At 42.2% G+C, this 26,380-nt stretch overlaps 1 protein-coding gene across 1 annotated transcript in view; it reads left to right on the forward strand.

The window, feature by feature from the left end:
• The first annotated feature begins 310 nt into the window (after positions 1-310).
• The window catches only part of OLFML2B (olfactomedin like 2B), a 239,819-nt gene continuing 213,749 nt past the window's right edge, over positions 311-26,380 (forward strand). The window contains exon 1 of the mRNA XM_089683074.1: positions 311-957. Within this exon, the coding sequence (XP_089539200.1) occupies positions 760-957 (198 nt within the window). The 5' untranslated portion in view covers positions 311-759. The remainder of the gene's footprint in view (positions 958-26,380) is intronic.

The following is a 26,380-nucleotide window of genomic DNA, read 5'->3' on the forward strand; positions in this document are numbered from 1 at the left end:
CTCCTCTTAGTAATTAGTGAACTGCATGGGCTAAGAAGTGCTGTGTCTGCAGTTTGTCATTAAGGGCAGTAATGTTTGTGTTGGCAGGGATGTCCACAGAAGAATTTACTATAAAGGAAAACACACCTGATTTTCAAATGGTTCCTAGCAATCAAAATATTACAGCATAATAAATTGACCTGGGTATCAGTTTCCCGACTGGAAAAGTCGTTAAGTTTTCCAAAAAGTAAGCACATAGGAAGAGCTCCTCCCCGCTACCTCTCCTCCCTTAGCAGTGTAGAGAAGCCTTGTGATATTCTGTCCCAGCTGCTCCAAGCTCCCTGCCTGGAGATCTTATCCTGTGCTCTTCAGCACCTCCATCCCTTTCTTGTGTTGAAACCTGAGAAGTCTCTGCGCCCATCTAAAGAAAGCCTCCCCAGCCTCTCTGTCTGGCTGTGCCTTTCATCTTACCATTTAGAGGGACTGCATACAGACAACTGCACAGGCAGGCAAACTATGCTAAGCATGTTGCAGGCTGAACGCCTTTGAAGAGTCTAAGAAAAAGAGAAAACTTTGCAGGACATCACAATCACTTTTGTGTTATATACCGTATATACTGCAACCTTTCTGTTAGCGTGGTTATGATTTCCCAGGGTCACAATGTGTTAATGTGGAGACGAAGATAAGTGGAACTGGGATGCACACCGTTTGACAGCGCAAATCAAGCACATTTTGGAGACTTGTGAAGGTGTCAGGTCACAGCTGTCTACTGCTGCTCTTATGGATCCAAGCAGGATTTTGGTATTATTTTTCATTCTGTTTTATGGTGGAGTATGTATGGGATCTACTATCCCTGGAGATACCACAGGGATGCCTAATCATCCATTGGTGCAGGAGGTTACAGAATCTAATGTTCGGGAATCAGGAGAGGATACACTGGACGATGAGTCTGAAAACCAGGAGAACATTCTGTCCCAGGTATCATGCACTTCATCTCTTTCTATAATGTCACTGTCCTGCTCTTTTATGAGACCCCAATGTCAATATGTCATTTTTCTTCTAACCTAGCATTCATTACTTGTTGCACTCACCCTGGCATGATACACACATTAAACCTATGCATATCTCAGCAGCTTTCTAGGGAGATTCACCCTCCTGATGGCTATCTGGAGTGAAAATCCAAAAGTTTGAGCTGTCACTGGAACAGTAATAGAGGGGAAATGGGGACACTTATTCCAATGACAACTGTCTAAACCTGGTCATACTCTAAGATTTCTCTCATTCAGACCCACTTATTGAATGAAAAAAGTCAATTGATCATCCAATCCAAGCTGAATAGCATGAATGGAATAACCTCCCCAGCCAGCTGTTGTATTTTATGTATAACTGAATGAAGTAGCACCAAGCAAATGATTCTCAGCCCCCATTTCACACTAATGTAGTGCATGAACTCATTCGCAGTGCCTTTCATTATTAATAGTACCCCAAAGGCGCCAAGCAGGAAGTACAAGAACGTGCAACAAATGCAGAAAAGCACACAGTTACGAAATGTGCAAAGCTTGAAGCTCAAAAAGGTGCATGAGCTTCTTTGCTGTGTATGATGTATTGTGGAACAGCCCATTAAAATGCCCTACATGCTACCCTATGCATGAAGCATAGCAACATGCAAAAACACACATATGTGTAACGTGAATGGGAGCTGGGAGACTAAAAGTATTTATTTGATTTTAAAAGTGACCAAAAAAAAGGCATCCAAGGTGCTTCGAGGACCCAATCAATCCTCCATCAAGGCTTTAGTGCTTAAAACTGTGTCTAGTGGATTCAGAGTAAAGATCCTGGACACATCAACCAAAGTCAGGGCTATATTGCAAATACCTGAATTAATAGCAGAGCATCAAAACTCTTGGGCATCAGGCGGATGGGGGCCATAACAGGCTACCCACAGCTTGTATTTAAACAGGAACTGGTCAAAATGCACATATTTAATGCCAGCTTAGAGCGGAACTTAAGGCAAAAAGTTAAACATTGCAATCAGGCAGCCTTTTTATTGCAGTAGAGAAATGCAATGTATCTTTTGAAATGAACTACATACCTGTCTGTTTGTAATCCCCTCCAGAATGTACACTGAACTGTGCATGCGCAGCTCAGTTTACATTTTGACACATTCCCTGTGTGCCGGAATAAATGCATTCCTGTCCATGCATGGATATGACATAATCCAATGATGGCCAATCAAGACGGAGGAAGACCGAGACGTGGAAGAAGCCAGCACTGGCAGGGGAGTATTTGTGCCTTTAGTACTGCTTTAAGGCTCTATGCACAACTGTAAGCGGCGGCAACACATGGTAAATGGTGTGTTATCGCAATACACAGTAATACAGTAACTATTTCCTGTGTGTTGCAATGACATTTTTTTCCAATGCCACCCTAGAACATTTTTCCACCGTGTGACAACCTATGTGTCATTTACAGAACTGAAATGTGAAGCAACAACATATTAATCTGAGTGCAGGAGCTTTCTTTTTTTTTTGGAGAGATATCCGTGTACTTCCTGTTGTGTCTACAGGACAGGAAGAGAACAAAATTCTTCCCAATGGGACAAAGATGGCAAAAAATGAACACTGACAGGGGTTTTAATCTTTTTCATATTCTAGCCACAAATAAAAAAACAGGTTTGGCTTTAACTGCACCTTATTCCAGAGATGTTGAATTTATATTGCCCAACACCTGGGACATGTAGTTCCGGTTGCCGGGCAGGTAGTTTTTTTTAACCTTTAACTCTGCTGCGGGCAAGCAGCAGGGCTCACCTGTCAGGTGGAGGAATTCAGGCAGCAGTGCTGCCGCCGATTGCTTCCACACAGTGCTAGCCTCTTCCCCCAATCCCCCCCCCCGTGTGAACCTCCCGCCACATGATGTCTCAACGCCATTGGCTAGAGGGGAGGGGGACAGCAGACACGTCTGCTTCCCCCCCCCCCTTCTTGTCCTGACCCGGGAGAGATGTTATGATGATCACTTCCGGGTCCCCATTGACAGATTTGCGGCCATAGAGGCCGGGAAAGAATGTAATGCAGTGCGATGTGCACTGCATTATATTCAGGGAGCACAGGGGTCTTTTAGAACCTGGATGTCTCAATAAAGAGAAACTGTCACCAAAAATAATCACATAGGGGACTTTGTCCCCTTTGTGATGAAAAAAAAAGTTTTTTTCTAATTGTAAAAAACAAAAGTTACACCCAAGCACATAACATCCCCCCACCCCCCAAAAAATTGAGATCCCCACCCTCACATATGGTTGTACAAATGTAAAAGCACACACTGGGGCGCCAACGCATGAAAACGTTAATTGCGATACACATGCAACGCATATCACAACGCACGCCAGAATGAGAGCAATAATTCTAGCATGAGACCTCCTCCATAACACTATACTAATGACCTAGAAGGGGCTTTAAATTTGTCGCCTATAGAAAATATAGGGTACTGAAGTTCGGCACCATTTCACAAGCGCATGCAAATTTTAGGTATAACATGTTGGATATCTATTTACTCAATGCAACCTCATCTTTTATATTTTACAAAAAAATATTGAAATGTATTGCTTTTTTAATATATTGCTTTAACTTACTTGTATTTTCTACTGAGCGTTTGCAGTAATATCATGCAACATAAAAAATTGGAACTACCACTATTTTGTTCTCCAGGGTCTCTGATTTCAGAAATATGAAATGTTTGGGGGTTTTATGTAATCTTCAGGCCTAAAATTATTTTTTAAACGTGCAAAAAATGCAAACGGCTTTGGCAGCGAAAGGGATAAAGGATAAGCCCGACACTCCCCTTCCCTTTGGAGCGCCCAACCATCCCTCAGTGCGAAGCTGGAGACAGGAAGGGAGGGGAGGAGGAGATGAACAGCGCAGTGTTAAAATGATTACGTTTAAGTTGCCATAAAGCCCCTTTTGTTTTTAAAAGCCCCAGACATTCTTAAAATCACCTTGGATTTAAATACGGTTTTGGTTAAATAAACATTTTTTTTATCTGGATGAGTAGATTGTCATGAGGGACAAGTAGATTGGGATACTGATTTAGTCCCTGGACAAGTAATTTTTCAAAAATGTCCACACCCCTGTATTTAATGATTACTTTCTGAGGTAAGAGACAGCTTTCAGTCTTATCATTTTAGGTAGATGCCGCACCTTTCATCATCTTGGATTACAGAAAATCCCCATTCACATAAACCTGTAATGTTTTTCTTAGAAAATAGCATTGTACATAGCAACCAAATTCCATCAATTTTGCAGACAATGTTAGAAAATGTAAAATAGGCCATTATGCGCAAAATCACTCATTTCCCTTTTATTCCTAGTGTATTGGTTTGCATAATGGAAGTGTAAAAGGAGGGTGGAAAGGGACTTGCATACAAAAGAGGGAAAGCTAGGGGGTATGAATTCATTATAACTCTTTTTCATCAGAGTAGGCCATGGCTGTCTATACACATTGGCTGAATTATTTTACTGAGCTTAAATATTAAAGGTATTTGTTTTTCTACTGTGCTGTTAAAAGAAAAAACAACCAGAACTTCTTATGGGAATAAAAAAGTTTATTTTCATGTTGCTGTTTTGCCTTTCTGTGAAAGTCTGTGAGCAATCAGAGGTGGCAGCTCCGAATACAAATAATATTTACAGTATAACAAGGAATGTGGTGCTTGAAAAGCTGACAATTGAAAAATATAACCAATTTACTGTATATAAGAAATATTATGCAATCTGCATACCACTTTGTAATTAAGGTTGTTTTATATACTAAATTCATGCCTCATTGTATGTGTGTGCCTTTGCATTTGTAAAACATAAGGTGATGCCTATTATAACCTCAGAAGAACCCTAAGGCCCCTTGTACATGGGGATGTCTAGCGGCTGTGCGTTTGGGAAGCACAGGTATAGTGACCAGCCCCGCTGCCTGCAGCCTGTCAAATTCTATCCCAGGCTGCGGCTGGACGGAGCTGAATGCTGTACTGAGTGTTAGAAAAATGTTGAGGTGCTAATAGGTAGCCATCATCCCTGTACATGCGAAAGACCAAGAATATCCTCTTATAAATGGAACATTATAGGCTACATAAACAACCAGTATTTATATATAAAATGTATACAAAGTTTTTTATTTGTACAAAAAATTCAAATGAAGGTTAAAAAACATGAACATGCAGGTATTGTGGCTACAGACAATGTACATATATATTACTAATAATGAAGTAAAATAATTCAAATTGCATAGATAGTCCAGAGGTACAGCCTCCAACGCGTTTCGAAGTCTACTTCTTCCTCAGGGGTGCTTTCTATGCATTTAAATTATGCTACAGTTAAAAAAAACATGACATTAATATCACTATGTTATCATAAATATATATATCATATTTGCATCAGAGTCATTACTGACCTTAATGTGCATTATAGAAAGATATAAAGCCGCTGACATAGACAAGATTAAAAATAATGTTGATGTTGACCCGCCAATCTGCAGGGCAAGAGGAGACCAGGGAAGAGGGCCCGAAGGGGTGCCCAAATTTTTGGCTACTGGGGCCACCCTACAGTATCTGGCTAACAAATGTAAATATCAGGGATCCCGGGCTCTCGGCGGTGCGCGCATGTGCAGATTGCTGATCCGTCCGAGCCGGCGAGCACAGAATCCTCGGCGATCGCGGCGGCGGCCATGCATGCGCACTAGCGATCGCGGCCGCACCAATGGGAGAACAGGGCGCTCTATTTAAAACTGCCCTGTGCATCTCCAAGTTGCCGCAAGGTCTTGTTCCTGTTCCTGTAAGTACGTTTCCTTGTTGCCAAACTCTGCCTGTTTTGATTTATGCTGACCCTCTCCTGCTCTGACCCCGGCTCGTTCCTGACCATCCTTCTGCCTGATCCTCGGTACCGCGCTGCCCGCTACCTGCTGAACCTGGCTTGTGACCCCGACCAATTCTCCGTTTGCTCCTCCTGTACCACGCTGCCCGCACGATACCGACCCGGCTAGTCTGACCTCGCTCACTCCTAGCAGTCATCCATCCATCCCGCTCGGATCGGGACCTGTCATCCCCTTCACAGCAGGCTCATCCCGGGCACACACCCTCAGCGGGACCCCTCTACCGCCACCGGGGGTGCCCAGGGGCGCGACCTGGTTCCAGTCTTGCACCAAGTCCATCCCCACCATCAGGGGCTCTGGTGAAAAGGCAGACTGGGACTTAGACTCCGCGTCCTGGGAAACCCCGTGCTGTGGACCACTAGAGATCCCGTTGGGCGGAGCCTGACAGTAAACTATTAATACTTTAAAATTATTACATATAGGTAGTGTATTTCTAGAGAGAGAGAGAAGTTTTCCCACCCCTATCTAGTGCATGTTAGATAAGAAATCTGGATGTATAAAAAGCCAGGTAAATGGGAAGTCTCAAGTTGCAGATTCTATGGGAAAGCTTCTACTGTATAAAGGAAATATGAACATCCATAGAAAGATTGCATGCACTACATGGTGATCATACAAAAAGTAAATGGATAAATCATCCCCAGTTGGGAAGAGTCAGAAGTGCCTGGTTTTGACAGAGATACCATTTGCATCCAGCAAATCGATTACTGCTGCTAGCACCTTTTATATGTGTACACTAGCTAGCCATGGACCAATAAAACCCCCAGGGAGGGCCTGAAGGAACTGGAAAGCCAATCACCCTCCAGCACCAGATTAAGTAGGCTCCTTGACCTGATAGCCATGTGGTATCGGCACTTCGCACAGCACGATGATGTCACGCATCATGCTCTGATGGCCCACTTGCACACATCGGAGCCATGCTGAAGCGCAAAAAAGGAACCAGGAAAATCCTGTTAATTATGAAATGAGTATGCGCTGCAGTTAGGCAGAAAATTCTGCAAACTATAGGTTGAAATACCCACAAGTGTGGCCTGGGGGCGCCAGGTGGGGAAATTAAAGAGAGCTCCCACAATGAATCAAGCCCTGGGGAAAGAAAAGAGACAGCAACGACATTTTACAATAATTAACCAACATAGCATTAAAACAGGGGTACTATATAGCCGAATAAATAGCATAATATGGAAAGTGGGCAAATATGATAGTCTGTTCAATAGAAAAACAGAAAAAAGGGGTAAAATGAAGATGCACGTAATTACTAGATATTTTTATTTCTCTCACGTTCCTGAGACAAAACCTTCCAAAAAAGGTCCGAAAGATACAACTTAATTTAAACCTAGCAGTACATTGACATTTCATCTATGGATCCACCACGACTCACACTGCAGGAGACTTTTATTCCAGCCTCCCCAATGAGGGGGTGGGTGGATTCTGTCCAGTATTAGAAACTGCATTCATGGAAAGATGCCCCCATGTGTATTCTTCATATATTGTCCTAACTGTAATTCTGTATTGCATGTCTTGGTGCTAAGTATATGTCTATATGCCCTTTTCCAAAATGGCATCTTGGTTTTACCAACATAGAAGCTATTGCAATCACAGGTTAAGAGGTATACTATGCCAAGGATTTTACAGCTGCAGTAGTGTCTCGTATATATTTCTCACCATTGGGTAGTCTAATTCATTTTTTTTGGTATTCATATACTTGCAATACTTACACCCAACACTAGTGAATGTACCTGGGTATTTACATGGGTCTTTACGTTGTGTGCCTTTAAATTCACTTTTTATTAGATTATCTCTGATTGATCTTGCGTGTCTATAAGTACAGTAAATGTCAGCTTATCAGAAACTAGGTTTCCCACTTGTGGATCACAGGTTAAAAAGTGCCAGTATTGTCCTGTGATTTTTTTTTAACCTCCATGTGTTGGTTACAATACCTAGTAACAATCCAAACAGGTTTATTCATATTTTGTATATATATTGGCTATATGGGATGGAGTTGATCAGGAACTTTGGATGAAAACTTTTCCTATGTAATATTGCCAGCTGTGGGCTTATGATACAAAGTTCTTGCCAATAGACCATCTTTGTTTTTAAGAATTGATTTGTCTGGGAATGGGAGCGATTCGTGATCATAGGACATACAGTAATATTAATGAGATTGAATTAATTGGTGTTCACCCTGTAATTTATTAAGGGGACCATCCCAAACAGTACTGAGTGTTACTCCCTTTTAGGGCCCTGTGGGTTCAGGGATGAATGCCTGCAACATTTGCAAGAGGCCAAATATATGTTTTTTCTTTTAACTTATACAGAATACTAAAACAGCATTGGCTGCTTGACAGCTGAGCTCCACAAGTCATTTATCTAAATGTGGCCATACTCTGAGCAAATTACAGCCAATTCCTGAGCAACTGGCTGAAATGTTCCCAGCGGATGGTCCTGTCAGCCCCCTCCTGCCTGATATTGTTGGATTGGAAAAATCAGAGGAGTCAGGTCAAAAATTGTTGGCCAAACAGCAGCTGCATATTGTCAGATGGAGCATCGTTTTTTTTTATTAAATACAGTAATCACAGCAGGAGATTCATCCATCCACGCTATATACCAGAGATAGAAGAAATGGTCAGTGTATAGCCAGTTTAAGGAGTCTCTCCAGTCTCTTCCAGGGTACTGCATTGAAACAATCCCATAGATGCCTGCAGTATGTGTTCCAGAACCAGGCATACTTCCATTTGGCTGCACCATGTGGTCTTATGGAGGCTTGGCATATGTAGTACCACTAACATAAGGCTTATGTAACAAGAAGATGTCCAGAGGGAAGTAACATTACCAAGGCCAGGATGACAACATAAAGTGTAGGTAAAGGCAAAACCTGTTTTATTTTTCATTTTTGGGTATTGTTTGGAACAGTTAGACCTCCTGCCAAGATATTCATGATGTCTGTTTGGCCACTAGTTAGATTCACCTCTGCTTTTTTCAGTATTCATGGAGAACAAGAGGTGGGGGGAAAATCTTCTAATAGAGACACATGTTCTGGTGACACCTGTCTAAGATGGGCATTCCCCTTGCTTTTGAGAGATTTCCTCTCCCTTGGTGTTGTGGCTTCAAGAAAGTAAAGAGAAATCTTCACAGCAGCACACAGTCAGCAACCAATAATCTTATAGAGGCTTCATCCCTTTCCTACTTTATCTAAAGCTAAAAAAAGGTCTTGGGTATACATACACCTGAACAATATTCATAAACTCTATAAGTAATCAGAAACAGTGAACCCTTGAAGCTGTGTCCAAAAAAGTAGGTTGTTTGTCAAATTTGCCTGTGTTGTTCCTGCATTTGATTGTTGCCTGTTTACTTTCTTATAATGCTTTGTTCTGTGTTGTATCCCTATGTGGAGGTGGCCATCTTAGTAGAGACAAGGCTTTGCTTTCTCATGTCAAAGCCTGCAGTAAGGAGAACAGTGAGTGGTACAGTAGTTATACCATCAAATCCCATTCCAAATCCTCTGAGAATAGGACTGGCCATGCATTATACAATTTTCATATATAATGTTCCTTTAGATTCACCAAAACCATATAATATGAGGTCAAACACTTTCAATTTATATGAAATCTGACAGGCCCTTGCACTACATAGCTGAAGGTAAATCTGAAGGAATTTGAACAAGAAAATTGTATAATGTATGGACAGCGTAACAGTCAGAGGCAGCATTGTCTTAGATCTCACACTGCCCATATAGAACTGTAGAACCCCCAGATCCCTTGGAGGCAAGGTGTGTCCTCCCAAAGATGGGGAGGGCTGACATTTTATCCAGAGTCCTTGTCTAAAATGGGGAAAAACAGTGGGTTCCAATTGCTTTCTGTCTTTTTAAAGGTTTTATTTCTCATCACACAAGGGGGGGGGGGAAGTTAGGGCCACAGATACCCCAAGTAACAGACTCACTTTGGAAATCCATATACAGTGTAAGAGCTTTTAAACCAACCAGCAACACTGTAGATGTCATCCTGTGTCTTCATCCTCTTTTTCTCCTGCCTCTCATCCTCCCCTTCAGCTAGGCAGGACAGGTTCCACGACAAGCGGTAATAAACCTCCCACTGGTTGGCTAGAGGAAATATAAATATTCATAACTCAGTTTCACTATGGAAACTCATCATGGCTGGATCTAGGTGGGTGCTGGAGTGGGCTGGGCCCACCACAGATTTCACTTGTGCTCCCCAAGGTCGGCCCCCCATGGACATTTGGCCTGGTCTCTGAGCTCCTTCCAACTCTCATCCCCACACTAAAATAAAAGAGTACAGAGTTAAGTGACAGCGGCAGAGAAGAGAGCGGGGAGGAGGTTCTCCTGTCATAAAAGTGTTCCTCCATACAGCAGATGACACAGGATCGCTAGATAGGACTTTACATAGTTTGATTACCTACCCAGTATCCCACATTTCTTGCTGCTGGGAGATGAGCAGCCCCACTGAGACTACCATGAATTACAACCTATTCAGCTGAATATAGTCGCATTGCAACTGCGACCCAAATGTTTAGCTTGTAGTTGCAATGCAGTATTGCCATTTAAAAAAAAACAGACATTCAAGAATGTCCTCCTGAATGCCTTGTCTGCAGCACTCACTGTAAAGTTTGCATTGCGAGATATCCCTTCAATAATTTCTGCCGGACAACAATTCCTCCAGGACTGGAAGTGAGGGAAAATCTCCTTAGTGGGAGTTCTAATCCTTGCCTGTTCTATTTAAAGAAACAAAAACTTTTTGGATGGATATGCACTTTAACGTACGATAACAAGCTTCTTCACAGTTCAAAGGTCCTTATTGGTTCTCAGGGCTTAGGAAATCTGCCTTCAAGTGTTTCCAACTCTATCTACCTGGAGCATAGGGAAAATTCAAGGTAATGTGCATGCATTGCTATCACTGTCATCCAGTTCCTTCTAGGAACAGCACTCATCATCCAGTCAAGGAAACAGATAATAGTAAAAACCTGCTGGATGATCTAATCCTTCTCCACGCCATCCAGAAATAAAATATGATTGTCTGCATTGTTACAGAATTCTTAAAGAATTTTAATAGGCATGTTCTCATGTTCACAATTGCTCAAAAGGAAAATAAATACAGACACTGGCAAACCATTTGTGACAGTAAAATAGGAGATTGAAAAAAAAAGAGATTGAACTGTAGTCTGCCTTGTGTTACTATAATCACAAATACTATTCAGAAATATATATCACATTCTACTGATAATTGTAAAATGTGTCATCAGATAAATGAGCTCTGACATACAGTTTTTATATAGATCAAATAAAATGTATATCTTTTCAGTAGAAAGCACAGAAGTTCCTAAGGTTGATATTTTGCATACATTTTCCAATCAAAATGAGTTATGTCAGCAACATTGTTGTTTATTATGACTGCCAAAACAAAGGTATATAACTGGGAAATATGTAAAAGTTTATCTGAGCAGTAAATCTATGTACTTTGACAAAGTGAGCCCTTCAGAATCTCATTGGGTGTCTTAGAAGACATTTATTATAATATGTCATCCTTTTGGCATGTTTTACACATCCTGCAATGTAAAGAAAATATTCACGTTTTTAAATGCAGGAGATTATTTAATAACGATATGCAAAGTCTAACTCTGGGCAAATCTTTAACCTCCCCACCACGCACACAGTCTACAGCTGATAAGGGATCTAATGCTCATTTTTAATGGCAAGAGATAACACAGAGATGTTTATCTTAAAGCTGGGCATACATGGGTCCATTTTTGATCAGCCAGAGGGATGATCAAAAAAAAATTGAATGGATTCCAACCACACAAACGAGGTGCATAGAGAAATACTCCCCGGTGTGCTGTTGTGTGCTGAGAGCTGGAACTCCAGAATACATTTATCAGCGCTGATTGAAAAAAGCCCGTTCATGAGAAGACGATTATTAGACCGACTTCCCAAAAACAGGAAAGGCCATAGATGAATCAAATTCGTCCCTGCTGAACTGGCCGAATTTCGATCCACCTACAGTATGTCCAGACTAGGCCACAGTCCAGTATTCTCCCTCCCCGTGGTTTCCAGTTGTGGAAGCCAGTCCCTTGAAGTATTTCTGCTTGTTAATTTTCTACCTCTCTTGTCACCTCCCTTCTTGCTGACATCATCACGTACAGTGCAGGACCAGTGACCATCTATTTAGGATGAGATATGGCTAATGGTAGTGCTTAGAGATGTGACATTTTGAAACTTGTTTCCCTTCTTTTTTTTGTAACAAATTGAGATTGAAAAAAAAATTAGTGTGGAGTACAAATTGAAAGTAATTTTGTTACACTGCAAATTGCAGCTTTGCTCTCAGCAGAAATTGCACTGTGGAAATGTTTCCAAACTGTAGATCAGGGTTTTTTTTTTTTACCGTTTTTACCTTTGAGGAACCCCTGGTAAAAAGTCTGAGATCATCGTGAATCCGAAAATAATTTTCGTATGTACAGCTCACGGAACTATAATGTGATCAACTGTAGATATAACAACAATTTTTCTTAGAAAGAGCATTAAACAATATGATAAATACAGTGGGGAAAATAATTATTTGATCCCTTGCAGATTTTGTAAGTTTGCCCACTGAAGGGTCTATCATTTTTATCTTATGGGTATTTTAAATGATAGAGATAGAATATCAACCAAAAATCCATTAAAAAACACATGATAAAATGTTATAAAATGAGTTGCAGTTCAGTGAGTAAAATAAGTATTTGATCCCTAAGCAAAACATGACTTAGTAATTGGTGGAGAAACCCGTGTTGGCAAGTACAGAGGTAAGATGTTTCTTGTAGTTGGTTACCAGGTTTCCACATATCTCAGGAGGGCTTTTGGTCCACTCTTGTTTACAGATATTCTCTAAATCGTTAAGGTTTCTTGGCTGTTGCTTGGCAACTCAAAGTTTCAGCTCTGTCCATACATTTTCTACAGGATTGAGGTCTGGAGACTGGCTAGGCCACTCCATGACCTTAATGTGCTTCCTCTTGAGCTGCTCCTTTGTTGCCTTAGCGGTATGTTGTGGGTCATTGTCATGCTGGAAGACCCATCCACAACCCATCTTCACTGGCTGAGGGAAGGTTCTCATCCAAGATTTTACAATACATGGCTCCGTCCATTGGCCCCCCCAATGCGGCAAAGTCAGCCTGTACCTTTAGCAGAAAAACAGCCCCAACGCATAATGTTTCCATCTCCGTGCTTGACTGTAGAGATGATGTTCTTAGGGTCATAGTCAGCATTTTTCCTCCGCCAAACATGGTTAGTCGAGTTAATGAGTTAAAGAGCTCAATTTTGGTTTCATCTGACCACAGCACTTTCTCCTAATCTGTCTCTGAATCCTCTAGATGTTCATTGGCAAACTTCAGAAGAGCCTGTACATGTGCCTTCTTGAGGAAGGGGACCTTGCGGGCACTGCAAAATTTCAATCCATGGAGGCGTATTGTGTTACCAATGGTTTGTTTGGTGACTGTGGTCCCAACTGCCTTAAGATCATTCACAAGCTCCTCTCATGTAGTTCTGGGCTCAGCCCTAACTTTTCTCATGATCATCCTTACCCCATGAGGTGACATCTTACATGGAAGATGCTCCAGACCTAGGGCGATTGATGGTTATTTTGTGTTTCTTCCATTTGTGAATAATCGCTCCAACAGTTGTTTCCTTCTCACAAAGCTTCTTGCTGATGGTCTTGTCGCACATTCCAGCCTTGTGCAAGTCTACAATCTTGTCCCTGATTTCCTTTGACAGCTCTTCGGTCTTTGCCCATGGTGGTGAGGTTTAAATGGAAGAAAGAGATTCTGTGGACAGGTGTCCTTTCTACACATAATGAGTTGTCGTTTGGAACACCTTCCTAAATTGACAGGACTAATCTGTGTACCACATGAGCACATAGCCAGTCTGTGGGAGACAGAATTATTGTTGGTTGGTAGGGGATCAAATACTTTTTTTACTCACTGAACTGCTATTCAATTTATAACATTTGTATCGTGTTTTTTCTGGATTTTTGGTTGATTTTCGGTCTCTATCATTTGAAATACACCTATGATAACAATTATAGAGCTTTCATTTCTTTGTAAGTGGGCAAACTTTCAAAATCTACAGGGGATCAAATAATTATTTTCCCCACTATATTAAAACTTACCTCCTTAATGTAAAATTCTGGGTCAAACTTGAGATTAGTAGTGTACAGGAGCTCAGCAGGGCAAAGCACAGGGATCCAGGAGGGAACTGTACCGGAAGGCCAGTAGAGAACTGTACAGGGGGGGGTAAGAAGGGAAGAGTACAGGGAGGGGGCAGGAGGGAACAATATAGAAGTATAGGGGTGCCAGAAGAGCACAGCACAGTACAGGGTGGCCAGAAGGGAATACTACATGGGGGCCAGGAAGGAACAGTATAGGGAAGCCAGGAAGGAACAGTATAGGAGGGAACAGTATGGGGTGGGCCAGAAGGCAACAGAATAAGGAGGCCAGGAGGAAACAGTGTAGAGGGCCAGTAGAGCAAAGCACAGTACAGTACAGGGGGGGCAGGAGGAAACAGTACTGAAGGGAACAATACTGGGTTTGTAGTGGTTTTACTCATGCAGAGTAGCACAGGAAAGCTTCTGGATCGTATCTGGCATGCTGATCCCCACCCGCCCTCCTCTTTCATCCCTTGTGAGTGATGTCACACACAGGCACCTGGGACAGACAAGAGGAGAAGGCCAGCTGGGATTGGCAAAGGCCAGTGATGCAAATTGTTTCCCTCTGCAGCTGTGCAGCTTGACTGTGAGCTATATGGAGATGCAATCTACCCCTCTTCTACTTGTGATGGACAAGCAGATCGTGGTGGAACCCCTGGGGACCTCTGGTGGAACCCTGGTTGAGAAACACTGCTCTAGATGTGGGTCTCACCATTTTACTGAGAGCAGGAAAAGAAATAACAATTTAGTGACCAGATTATAGGTAAACATTATGCTGTGATGGTGGAGAACATTAATAGGATGTTTATAAAGATAAACTAATTTGTCAAATTTACCCTCTTACCTGTCAATTAAGGCCTGAGAGGAAGACAGAAACTATCATCTACCGTATCCCAACAGTCACCCATCTGTAGGAGGTACAAGATGGAGCCCAAAAGCAAACTACAATGTCTATCCGAGGCTAAGTGGTTCAGCGTGCTGGAACTGAGAAGCGGGTATCAACAGATTCTGAGGTGTCGTGATAGTCAAGAGAAAGCTGCTCTCATTTATCTGCTGGGGTTCTTCAAGTTTAATCGAATGCCAGAAGGACTTTTGGGGCCTCCGGCAACCTTTCTGTGCTTGATGGTGAAGACGATATGATATTGACGATATGAACCTCATTGATGTGCTCATGCACTTAGACTTTAGAAGAGCATGAGGAATGTTTGGAAAAAGTCTTGAAGCATCTCTATGAAGAAGGTTTGAAACTGTCTCTTGGGAAGTGTCAGTTCTATCAATTGTCGGTCACTTACCTTGGGCATGTTCTCTCCGTTAAGAGAGTGGCCACTGATCCCAAAAAGTTGGAAGCTGTCACCACCTGGCTCAGACTCTGGAATGTGAATGAGCTGAGATAATTTCTGGAATTCTGTGCTTACCAAAGGAGGTTGGTGGAACGGCTTGCAAAGATAGCCCTGACCCCTCCTCAAGCTTCTAAAGGCCAAATAGAATGAGGGAGGGCAAAAGACCTTAGAAAGCGTTTGTCCAACCAAAACTATGAACATCTGAGAGGGAGAATGGTCCGACCAATGTGAATAAGCTTTTCTTCAGTTGAAATAGAGTTTACCCAATGCCCCAATACTAGCCTACACTGACCCATCCCTGCTGAACTGCAGCAGAGAAGGGTTGGAAAGTGTACTGTATCAAAAACAAGATGAACTTCTGAGGCCTGTTGCTTAAGAGAGCTGAAGTTTTACTCCATCTGAAAGAAACTACCCTACAGATTAAAAAAAACTACACTATATTGTCAAAAGTATAGGGACGCCTGCCTTTACACGCACATGAACTTTGATGGCATCCCAGTCTTAGTCCGTAGGGTTCAATATTGAGTTGGCCCACCCTTTGCAGCTATAACAGCTTCAACTCTTCTGGGAAGGCTGTCCACAAGTTTTAGGAGTGTGTCTATGGGAATGTGACCATTCTTCCAGAAACACATTTGTGAGGTCAGGCACTGATATCTGATAAAAAGGCCTGGCTCGCAGTCTCTGCTCTAATTCATCCCAAAGGTGTTCTGTAAGGTTGAGGTCAGGACTCTGAGCAGGCCAGTCAAGTTCCTCCACCCCAAACTCGCTCATCCATGTCTTTATGGATCTTGCTTTATGCACTAATGCGCACTCATGTTGGAACATGAAGGGGCCATCACCAAACTGTTCCCACAAAGTTGGGAGCATGAAATTGTCCAAAATGTCTGGGTAGAGAGGAGAGACAGCAGCGCCACTCTAAGTGTAGACGGTTAAAATCAGGCAGATTTCATGGTAAAATTGCACTCACATAGATAGGTAAGAGGTAGGCATGTCAGGTGATGGAGGTCCAGTGGGAGCATCAAGTCCTTTGGCCACGCTCTGGGTGTTTTCCCCACCGCTCTAGTGGTGGCCAGGGCTCGGGGAGTAGCAGAGGGGTGCAGGGAGGTCCTGGAGCACTGAAGACCCATCACTGGTATGTCTGTGCCCATACCAGTGACCAAAGGACGGAGAGTTCTCAAGCTGTACCGGAACCCAAAGTTGAAGAGACCCATTGTCATGTGTGCCTACAGTAAGGGAGAGTGAGTGAGGAACTGATCATGAGGACTGGGACTTCTGGAACAGCATATGATAATGGACCTGCCACCTGCCGGAAGTGGTGAGTGGAAATACAACACTTAATCTGTTGCTACACACAGGTAATGCAGTACAGACTGCTCTTTACTTAGTAGCCCATCAGCCATCCATTACGCACTCTTAAAGTTACAGCTTCACATGCACCACCTTACAGAAGGGCCCCAACAAAAGCCAGCTAACACTGACAATTAGGTGCCAGTACTCTTTAGCCGCTTCCAGGGAGACTCTTTGTTAGGAGCGCATATGCCCCACCTATTATTGGGGTTGTATGCCTAGTGTGCACATGAGGACCTTCATTTTTGGGGTTAGTTAATCCTTTTACTATTAACTGTGTTTGCACCAGTTAATATTCGGATTTGCATTACCACAGTTCAGTTGTTTTCCATTTTATGTGTCAGGGTTCACATTATCTAGTGCTGCATCTTTAAACCTGTTCTATTGTCTGCTTTTTGATTCATGCACTCTTTAACTACCTTGCCTTAATACACTTGTTCATCTACTATTCAGTTGCTCATGTCCCATTATTTTGTGTGCTATTTTAGAGTGGTAGCCTACTAGTACTTAAGGTACACATGTGTAAGTGGCCTTTAGCATATAACCAGGTGTGTCAGTGGGGACTGGGACAGCATAATGAGTCATTGCAGAACACAGTTACCTCAAGCAGCTCCTGCTGGAGAAAGCGCTACAGACACTATTCATGTTTGTTTTATGTATTAAACTGTATAAACACACTGAAAATTTCCACAATTGGTGTTTTATAGATTTTTCAATATAATTGGTTTGATTTTTGTGGGGGTTTTTTTGTATTTATTTTACTTGAATTAGTTATAATTACAACGCAACAAGCTTTCCATTGTAAGTAAAGCGAATGAAGCTGTACAGAAAAAAAACCTAAACTTTAGCTTGATAATTTTGGACCTCAACAGAGTCCAGCTGGCCATTTTGTTAATCTTTTTTTTTTTGTTGAACAAAAACAAAATGACCAAGTTTCCTCATTCACATATTCGATGTGTATGTGAGAATCACTTTCACTGTGCTATGGTAATCACTGTCACTGTGCTATGGTGTTCTATTAGTGGGGAGCCTTCCCTACCATCAGAATTCACTGATCAGTGTTACTGGCTATAGTCAGTGGCACTGATCATTTGGGAAAAACCAGACAGGCTGGTTGTGCAAGTCTATCGGTAGATCGAATTCTGTACAATCAGCCTGCCCATAAATGGATCGATCCCTTCTGAGCCAGCTCAGTTTCGAACCATGTATGGCAACCGTAAAGCTCAAAGTTCTTTTGAGTTCATTTAGTTCTGCACTCCTGTGACCCAGATTCAGCGGACAGCTGTCTAAAGTCCGCTGTCAGCTGATGTCACAGAACCAGTCCAGGCTCTGCAGGGATCCCGAAAGTGATGTCAGGATTCCCCCAGATGTCTGACTGGCAACTGGCTCAGCCTCTTGGTGCGCCACTGAGAGCCTAAACCATTTACTCCCGTCCTCTCCACAGTCCTTTGCTCCAGTGAGTGCTGGAGGGGCAAAGCACAGAGTGGTGACTGAAAATCACCACTCTGCTCAGAGCGGACCTGAGATCTAAGCAAACTCTTTGATCGCTGAGATCTCAGTGTACAGCTAGTAGAGGACAGTTGCAGCATCAGAATCCCGCACTTCTCTTTTAACTGTTGTCCCCCACTATAATGTACAGCGCTGAGCAAACTTTTTGGCGCTATATAAATACTGTATAATAATAATAATAACTGTTCTGATTAATGATGACTTCCAGCAACTCTTCCACAAACTTACCTTCCATCTGACCTTTCTAAGCTATATATAGAGAGTGGATTTACTAAAGGATTAGATGATGTGTAATTTAAAGCTAATCTGTGTAAATTTTAGGCATCAAATCATCCCAGGTAAATCTTTTTTTCATACTTGCACATAACGGACTACTAAAATTAAACTCAACTTCTCTTGGTTCACCTTTCACTTTTCAAAGAACATTTGTTAATCCAGTAGTAAATCAGCACCATTGGCTTGCATCCTTTTCATTCCATTCCAAAGTGACCAATATACTGTACATAGCTAAGATCTGGTCAGGATGTTCCCTCTTCAGTCTTTGGGTTAAATCAACATACCCTGCAGGAAAGTGTTTATGTTGTGTTTTAGTTAAAGGAGAAGTACAGACAAAGCTCTCATTGACTGTACTTCTGCTATGGATCACAGGAGTGCAGTTCGGTCTACACTCCTGTGACCTGTTTTCAGCTGACAGTGGGCCAAAGTCTGCTGTAGGCTGACGTCGCTCAGCTGGTCCAGGCTAGGGAAAGATCCTGACTTTAAAGTAGGGATCCACCCCAGAGTCTGGAGCAGCACCTTGGCTGCTGAGAGCCTGAGCCAGCCGCTCCCTCCGCCTCCACAACCCAGCGCTCCGGTGAGCGGGGGAGGGGGGGTGCAGAGCAGACAGTGGTGACAAGTAGTCACCTCTCTCTGCTCACAGTGGCGGTGAGAACTCAGCGATCAGCAGTCATGTGAGTTCTCACACTTAGAGCCAGCAAGAGACAGATGCGACATTGGACCGATGCTGCATCCACCTAGGTAAGTATAATTGGGGGGGGGGAGCCCTGCTTCCCTTTTAATAAAGAAGTATGCCTGCATAATAGAATTCACCTTGTTTGCTTGTTTTATGGATAAATAGCCTAGCGATTTGCTCTGCTTTTGACATTTCTTCCTCTTTCTAACTTCATAAAAACATATAATGGTTACCATGACCTATTACTACATATGAGCAGATCTGCAAAACATTATCTTCACAGAATTCATCTGTTCACTATATTCTGTACTGGTCCTATAGAAAGAATTGTTTGCTTTTTATTATTAAATAAGGTCAGTTAATCTAACTTGACAGAATGTTTTTCTCACATAACTTTCTTCTAACACTAATGTTCCATGCACACGGGGAGTTTCATTAATGCTGGTAACGTTAGCTGTGTAAAGTCACGTGAGAAACGTGAGTTTTTCAGCATTTTTGCATTAGTGTTTAGGGGCACATTTTTTTAGCGTTATTTTTACCAAAAATTATTTTTGCTCAAAAAATTTCCAAAAACCACCAGTTTACCGCGATTTACCACATTTTACCACATTTTGCTGCATTTTTCAGCATTAAAGCATTTTTACAGCTAAAAAACTCCTCTAGAAACCCACTAGTCCTGGGTTTTTTTCCAGCCAAAAAACGCCCCTGCCAAAAAACATTGATTACAGTCTACAGGTGAAACTCAAAAAATTAGAATATTGTGCAAAAGTTCATTTATTTCAGTAATGCAACTTAAAAGGTGAAACTAATATATGAGATAGACTCATTACATGCAAAGCAAGATAGTTCAAGCCATGATTTGTCATAATTGTAATGATTATGGCTTACAGCTCATGAAAACCCCAAATCCACAATCTCAGAAAATTAGAATATTGTGAAAAGGTGCAATATTCTCGGCTCTAAGTGTCCCACTCTAATCAGCTAATTAAGCCATAACACCTGCAAAGGGTTCCTGAGCCTTTAAATGGTCTCTCAGTCTGGTTCAGTAGGAATCACAATCATGGGAAAGACTGCTGACCTGACAGTTGTGCAGAAAACCATCATTGACATCCTCCATAAGGAGGGAAAGCCTCAAAAGGTAATTGCAGAAGAAGTTGGATGTTCCCAAAGTGCTGTATCAAAGCACATTATTAGAAATTTATGTGGAAGGGAAAAGTGTGGAAGTAAAAGGTGCAGCAGGGATGACCGCAGCTTGGAGAGGATTGTCAGGAAAAGGCCATTCAAAAGTGTTGGGGACTTTCACAAGGAGTGGACTGAGGCTGGAGTCAGTGCATCAAGAGCCACCACACACAGACGGATCCTGGACATGGCTTCAAATGTCGTATTCCTCTTGTCAAGCCGCTCCTGAACAACAAACAATGTCAGAAGCGTCTTACCTGGGCTAAAGAAAAACAGACCTGGTCTGTTGCTCAGTGGTCCAAAGTCCTCATTTGGAAACCAAGGACCCAGAGTATGGAGGAAGAATGGAGAGGCACACACTGCAAGATGCTTGAAGTCCGGTGTTAAGTTTCCACAGTCTGTGTTGATATGTGGAGCCATGTCATCTGCCGGAGTTGGTCCACTGTGCTTCATTAAGTCCAGGGTCAACACAGCCGTCTACCAGGAGATTTTGGAGCACTTCATGCTTCCGAGCTTTATGGGGATGCTGACTTCATTTTCCAGCAGGACTTGGCACCTGCCCACACTGCCAAAAGCACCAAAACCTGGTTCAATGACCGTGGGATTACTGTGCTTGATTGGCCAGCAAACTCGCCTGACCTGAACCCCATAGAGAATCTATGGGGCATTGCCAAGAGAAAGATGAGAGACATGAGACCGAACAATCCAGAAGAGCTGAAGGCCGATGTTGAAGCATCCTGGTCTTCCATAACACCTCAGCAGTGCCACAGGCTGATAGCTTCCATGCCACACCGCATTGAGGCAGTAATTGCTGCAAAAGGGGCCCAAAGCAAGTACTGAGTACATATGCATGCTTATACTTTTCATAGGTCCAATATTGTTCTATGTACAATCCTTGTTTTATTGATTGCATGTAATATTCTAATTTTCTGAGATTGTGGATTTGGGGTTTTCATGAGCTGTAAGTCATAATCATCACAATTATGACAAATCACGGCTTGAACTATCTTGCTTTGCATGTAATGAGTCTATCTCATATATTAGTTTCACCTTTTAAGTTGCATTACTGAAATAAATGAACTTTTGCACGATATTCTAATTTTTCAAGTTTCACCTGTATATAGGGAGCACTGTGAAGTCAAGGACTTTCTACCCAATCAGTATGGACTAGAGGCATCAGGGACCCTAATGTCTACATAAAGATCAGCTACCTCTGTACTATATCTAAAAGAGGAACTTCACTTTTTTAATTTTAGTCCCTCACCCATCCCCCCCCCCCCCCTTTGCCCTAGGTGTTTTTTTAAATACACAACTAATATTCAAATTTTCTGAGATTGTGGATTTGGGGTTTTCATGAGCTGTAAGCCATAATCATCACAATTATGACAAATCACGGCTTGAACTATCTTGCTTTGCATGTAATGAGTCTATCTCATATATTAGTTTCACCTTTTACGTTGCATTACTGAAATAAATGAACTTTTCAACGATATTCTAATTTTTCGACTTTCACCTGTATGTGTGCATAGGATAACATGCTGGGGTAGTTTGCATGTTCTCCCTTGTGTGGGTTTTCTCCAGTTTCCTCCAACACTCCAAAGACTTGCTGAGGAGCCACTGCTTGATTATCGACCCCTAGAGAAGGATATCTATGGATGGGGAAAGTGGATCAGTGGATATCAGTAGATGCTGAGAGGATTTGAGGGTTTGATCCCACTATACACTTTGACCTTCATGGGTCGAAGCCTGGAGGTGAGAGGCTAATCTAGCCGTGTGTTGGAGTTTCTGCACCTGGAGTCACTTTATGATCACGTGTGCTTGCAATTGCAGTAGTGGTGTCACCCACCTATTGGACATTTGTCTACACATTTTTTATTTTTGTTTGTGTTTTAGTGTGACATTTTTTGCACCATATTTGTATGATTGATCACAGTTTAATTACTACAATCATTTATTGCTTTCCTGTGTTAGAATTTTTCACAAGATTGTTAATACACAGTATTTATACATTATGTTTTTTATGATATTAGTTTTAAAATATATTTTTTTGACCACTATGACCACTTGATTATTATATGTATATTCATCTCACAAGGTGTATTGTATGTGTTATATATACTTAAAAAAAATTTTTGATTAGTATTTTTTAAGTTCTATGAGTAGCGCCACATTTTTTTGATTTTTATTTTTTTAGATCATGGGTATTTGATGTAGTGTTGGCGGCTTCTCTCTTTAGTTGATTGAATACAATTTTTTGGTGTTTAGTAGTGTGGGAGGTTCACACCATCCCTGTTAGTTCATATTATATTTTATATTTTTTGGTTATTCAGTAGCGCAGGAGGTTCACACCATTCATGCTGGGGAGTTTACTGGCTGTAGAAAAAAACATCAAAAGCCAAAACAGCCGCTGTAAAAACGTCCAGTGTGCATGAGGACTTAAGTTGACTGATGTGAATATACAATATATATATATATATGTAAAGCGCTGTGTAAATTGACAGGTCTATACAGGTACCTGAAATAAATAAAAAATAAATAAATAAAGCTGACCATACGCTGCTTGAATTATACATATGCAGTCACTGTCCAGGAATTCAGCAGATGAAATAGCTGTTTTGTGTGGGTGGGGTAATTGATTATTTTTTCTTGTTTAACCAGCAGGGCCGAATGAGAGACATCTAATAATATAAGGCTAGCTTTAGGGCCTGTTTTTTAGACAAATGTACTTTCATTACTTCTGATAGGATAACAGATTTTGCTAGGTTCCTCCATAACGTATGGAATTTCTTCTGCTTGGCTTTTCTTCTCAGGATGTCTTTTGACTTAATAAACTGGTTAAAGTGCCTCTAAAGGAACTTTTTTTTTACATTAAATTAAAAAAGATGTTATACTTACTTGCTCTCTGCAATGGTTTTGCACAGAGTGGCCCCTTACCTTCTCTTCTGAAGTTCCCCACCAGTGCTCTCCGCTACACTTTTTCTGCAGGTGCCCCCACAGCAAGCTGGCTACTGAGGGGGCATCTGCATAGGTGCACTCCCAAGCCAGGCTGTGTGCATCCATATACACACACAAAGCGCAGCTCAGCCATGCCGCTGCTTCCTCCTTACAGGATTTGACTGACAGCAGCAGGAGCCCGTGGCACCCATTGCTTTCAGTATCTTCTGTGAGAAAAAGAAGAGAGTATTGGCTCTGCAAATGGGACAGTGGTGAATTGATGGAGGAGGGGACACAGAAAACTTTAATGCAACATATGCCTCTTCTCATTTCCTTCATTAAGCTCTTTTCTTACTTCATACATGCAAACGTTTTGAACTGGTTGCTTTTACAAACGTATAGTTTTGCTTTCTACAAGGGAAGCAACTTTCCTACATACAATCTACGATACAATATATTTATAAATATTTTCTTTGTCCCACCAGCAAGAACAAAGAAAATATTTTTAGGGTCAACCCCCACCTATATCATCACTGTACATATGACTTACAGCTGAAATCTGGAAAACTAAAAAGTCCTCCTTACAAGGGTTAACTCCTTGTTTAGGTAATTAGCAATAAAGGTCTGCACACCACTGTTATCTACACCTCCATCTCCAAACATTCTAAAAAAAGAGCCAGTAAGCTGTCCTTCAGACTTTAGGGGGGCTGAACTGTGGCCATTAGGAGTAGAAAAGGTCCAAACGTAAGTAGGAAACAACAATGCACCATCTTTTTAGTCAGTGGGATGAATTTTGCCCCATCATTGGTGTCATTGGATCCCATTGTAGGTGTCATTGGGAGAAATTGTACCCTTTCATTGATGTCATTGGAAGGAATCATGCCACATTGTTGATGTCATTGGGAGGCATTGTGCTTCATCATTAATGTCATTGGAAGGAATTGTGCTACATTGTTGATGTCATTGGGAGGCATTGTGCTTCACCATTAATGTCATTGGAAGGAATTGTGCTACATTGTTGATGTCATTGGGAGGAATTGTGCCCCTTCATTGATGTCATTGGAAGGAATTGTGCTACATTGTTGATGCCATTGGGAGGAATTGTGCCCCATCATTGATATCATTGGAAGGAATTGTGCTACATTGTTGATGGCATTGGGAGGAATTGTGCTACATTGTTGATGTCATTGGGAGGAATTGTGCTACAATGTTTATGCCATTGGGAGGAATTGTGCTACTTTGTTGATGTCATTGGAAGGAATTGTGTTACATTGTTGATGCCATTGGAAGGAATTGTGCCCCATCATTTATGTCATTGGAAGGAATTATGCTACATTGTTGATGTCATTGGAAGGAATTGTGCTACAATGTTGAAGCCATTGTGAGGAATTGTGCTACATTGTTGAAGTCATTGGGAGGAATTGTGCCCCATCATTGATGTCATTCGAAGGAATTTTGCTACATCGTTGATGACATTGGAAGTAATTGTGCTACATCGTTGATGGCATTGGAAGTAATTGTGCTACATCGTTGATGGCATTGGAAGTAATTGTGATACATTGTTGATGGCATTGGGAGGAATTGTGCCCCTTCATTGATGTTATTGGAAGGAACTGTGCCCCTTCATTGATGTCATTGGAAGGAATTGTACTACATTGTTGATGTCATTGGGAGGAATTGTGTCCCTTCATTGGTGTCAGTGGTGGCTAATTATGCCCCATTGTTGGCATCAGTGGATGAAATAGTGCCGCAAGGGCCAGATAAAAGCAAGCAAAGGGCCGCATCTGGCCCCCCAGGCCAGATGTTTGGAGACCACTGACTACATCAGTGTTTCTCAACCTTTTTTCAATCATAGCACTGTAAAATATTATGCTCAATCTCAAGACACCCCGTTCTAAAATGTAAAAAGCTTAAAAAATAGTGTAACAATACCCCCAAAGGAGCCACCTGGTGCTTTTGGGTTCTCTGTTCTGCTCCTTGACTCCAAGAGCAACCTCTACCCCGCTACCACAACTGGTTAAATAATAATCACTGCATGCAGGTATAAAGACACAAGTGTAAATACCTTCAACCTGGCTGTCGGTGACTTCCAGAAAATAGACACACACCTACCGTATATACTCGAGTATAAGCCGACCCGAATATAAGCCCAGGTATCTAATTTTACCACAAAAAAACTGGGAAAAACTATTGACTCGAGTATAAGCCGAGGGTGGGAAATGAGGCACCTACTAGTCAATGTAAAAAATAAAGATAGAGACCAATAAAATCACATGAATATTTGTGGGGTGTCAGTGGGGGGAGGAATAGTGCCCCATCGTTGGTGTCAGTGGGGGGAGGAATAGTGCCCCATCGTTGGTGTCAGTGTGGGGAGGAATAGTGCCCCATCGTTGGTGTCAGTGGGGGGAGGAATAGTGCCCCATCGTTGGTGTCAGTGGGGGGAGGAATAGTGCCCCATCGTTGGTGTCAGTGGGGGGAGGAATAGTTCCCCATCGTTGGTGTCAATGGGGGGAGGAATAGTGCCCCATCGTTGGTATTAGTGACACCAATGATTGGGCACTTTTCCTCCCACTGACACCAATGATACTTACCTTGCTGACCCCTGCTCCAGCCTCGGCTCGCTCGCTCACTCCCTCCCTCTCCCATGGTACACACTTACCGGTCAGATGTCTTCCTTCTCCGGCCGCTCTCCTCCTCTTCACTCGCTCGATCTTCGCGGTGCCGCTCGGCTCCTCCTCTCCAAGCTCCACCTCCTCACCGGTGATTGGGCGCCTGTGTGCCTCTCCTGAGCTACAGTTCCGGCGGCCAATCACCGGCGAGGATTGATCCCGGGGGTGTGTCCAGATGACAGGGACGGCATGTCATCCCGCAGACGTTGACTCGAGTATAAGCCGAGGGGGCCGTTTTTCAGCACAAAAAATGTGCTGAAAAACTCGGCTTATACTCGAGTATATACGGTATTTAGTGGTAAATGCACTTACGGTAATCTATTGATAGAGGTTAGAATAAATGGCAGTTTGAACATAAATGAGCACTCAGTGGGAACGTTCAAA

Source organism: Staurois parvus, unplaced genomic scaffold (genome assembly GCF_062004578.1).
Source record: "Staurois parvus isolate SC_StPar_1 unplaced genomic scaffold, SC_StPar_1.0 ptg000300l, whole genome shotgun sequence".
Lineage (NCBI taxonomy): Eukaryota > Metazoa > Chordata > Amphibia > Anura > Ranidae > Staurois > Staurois parvus.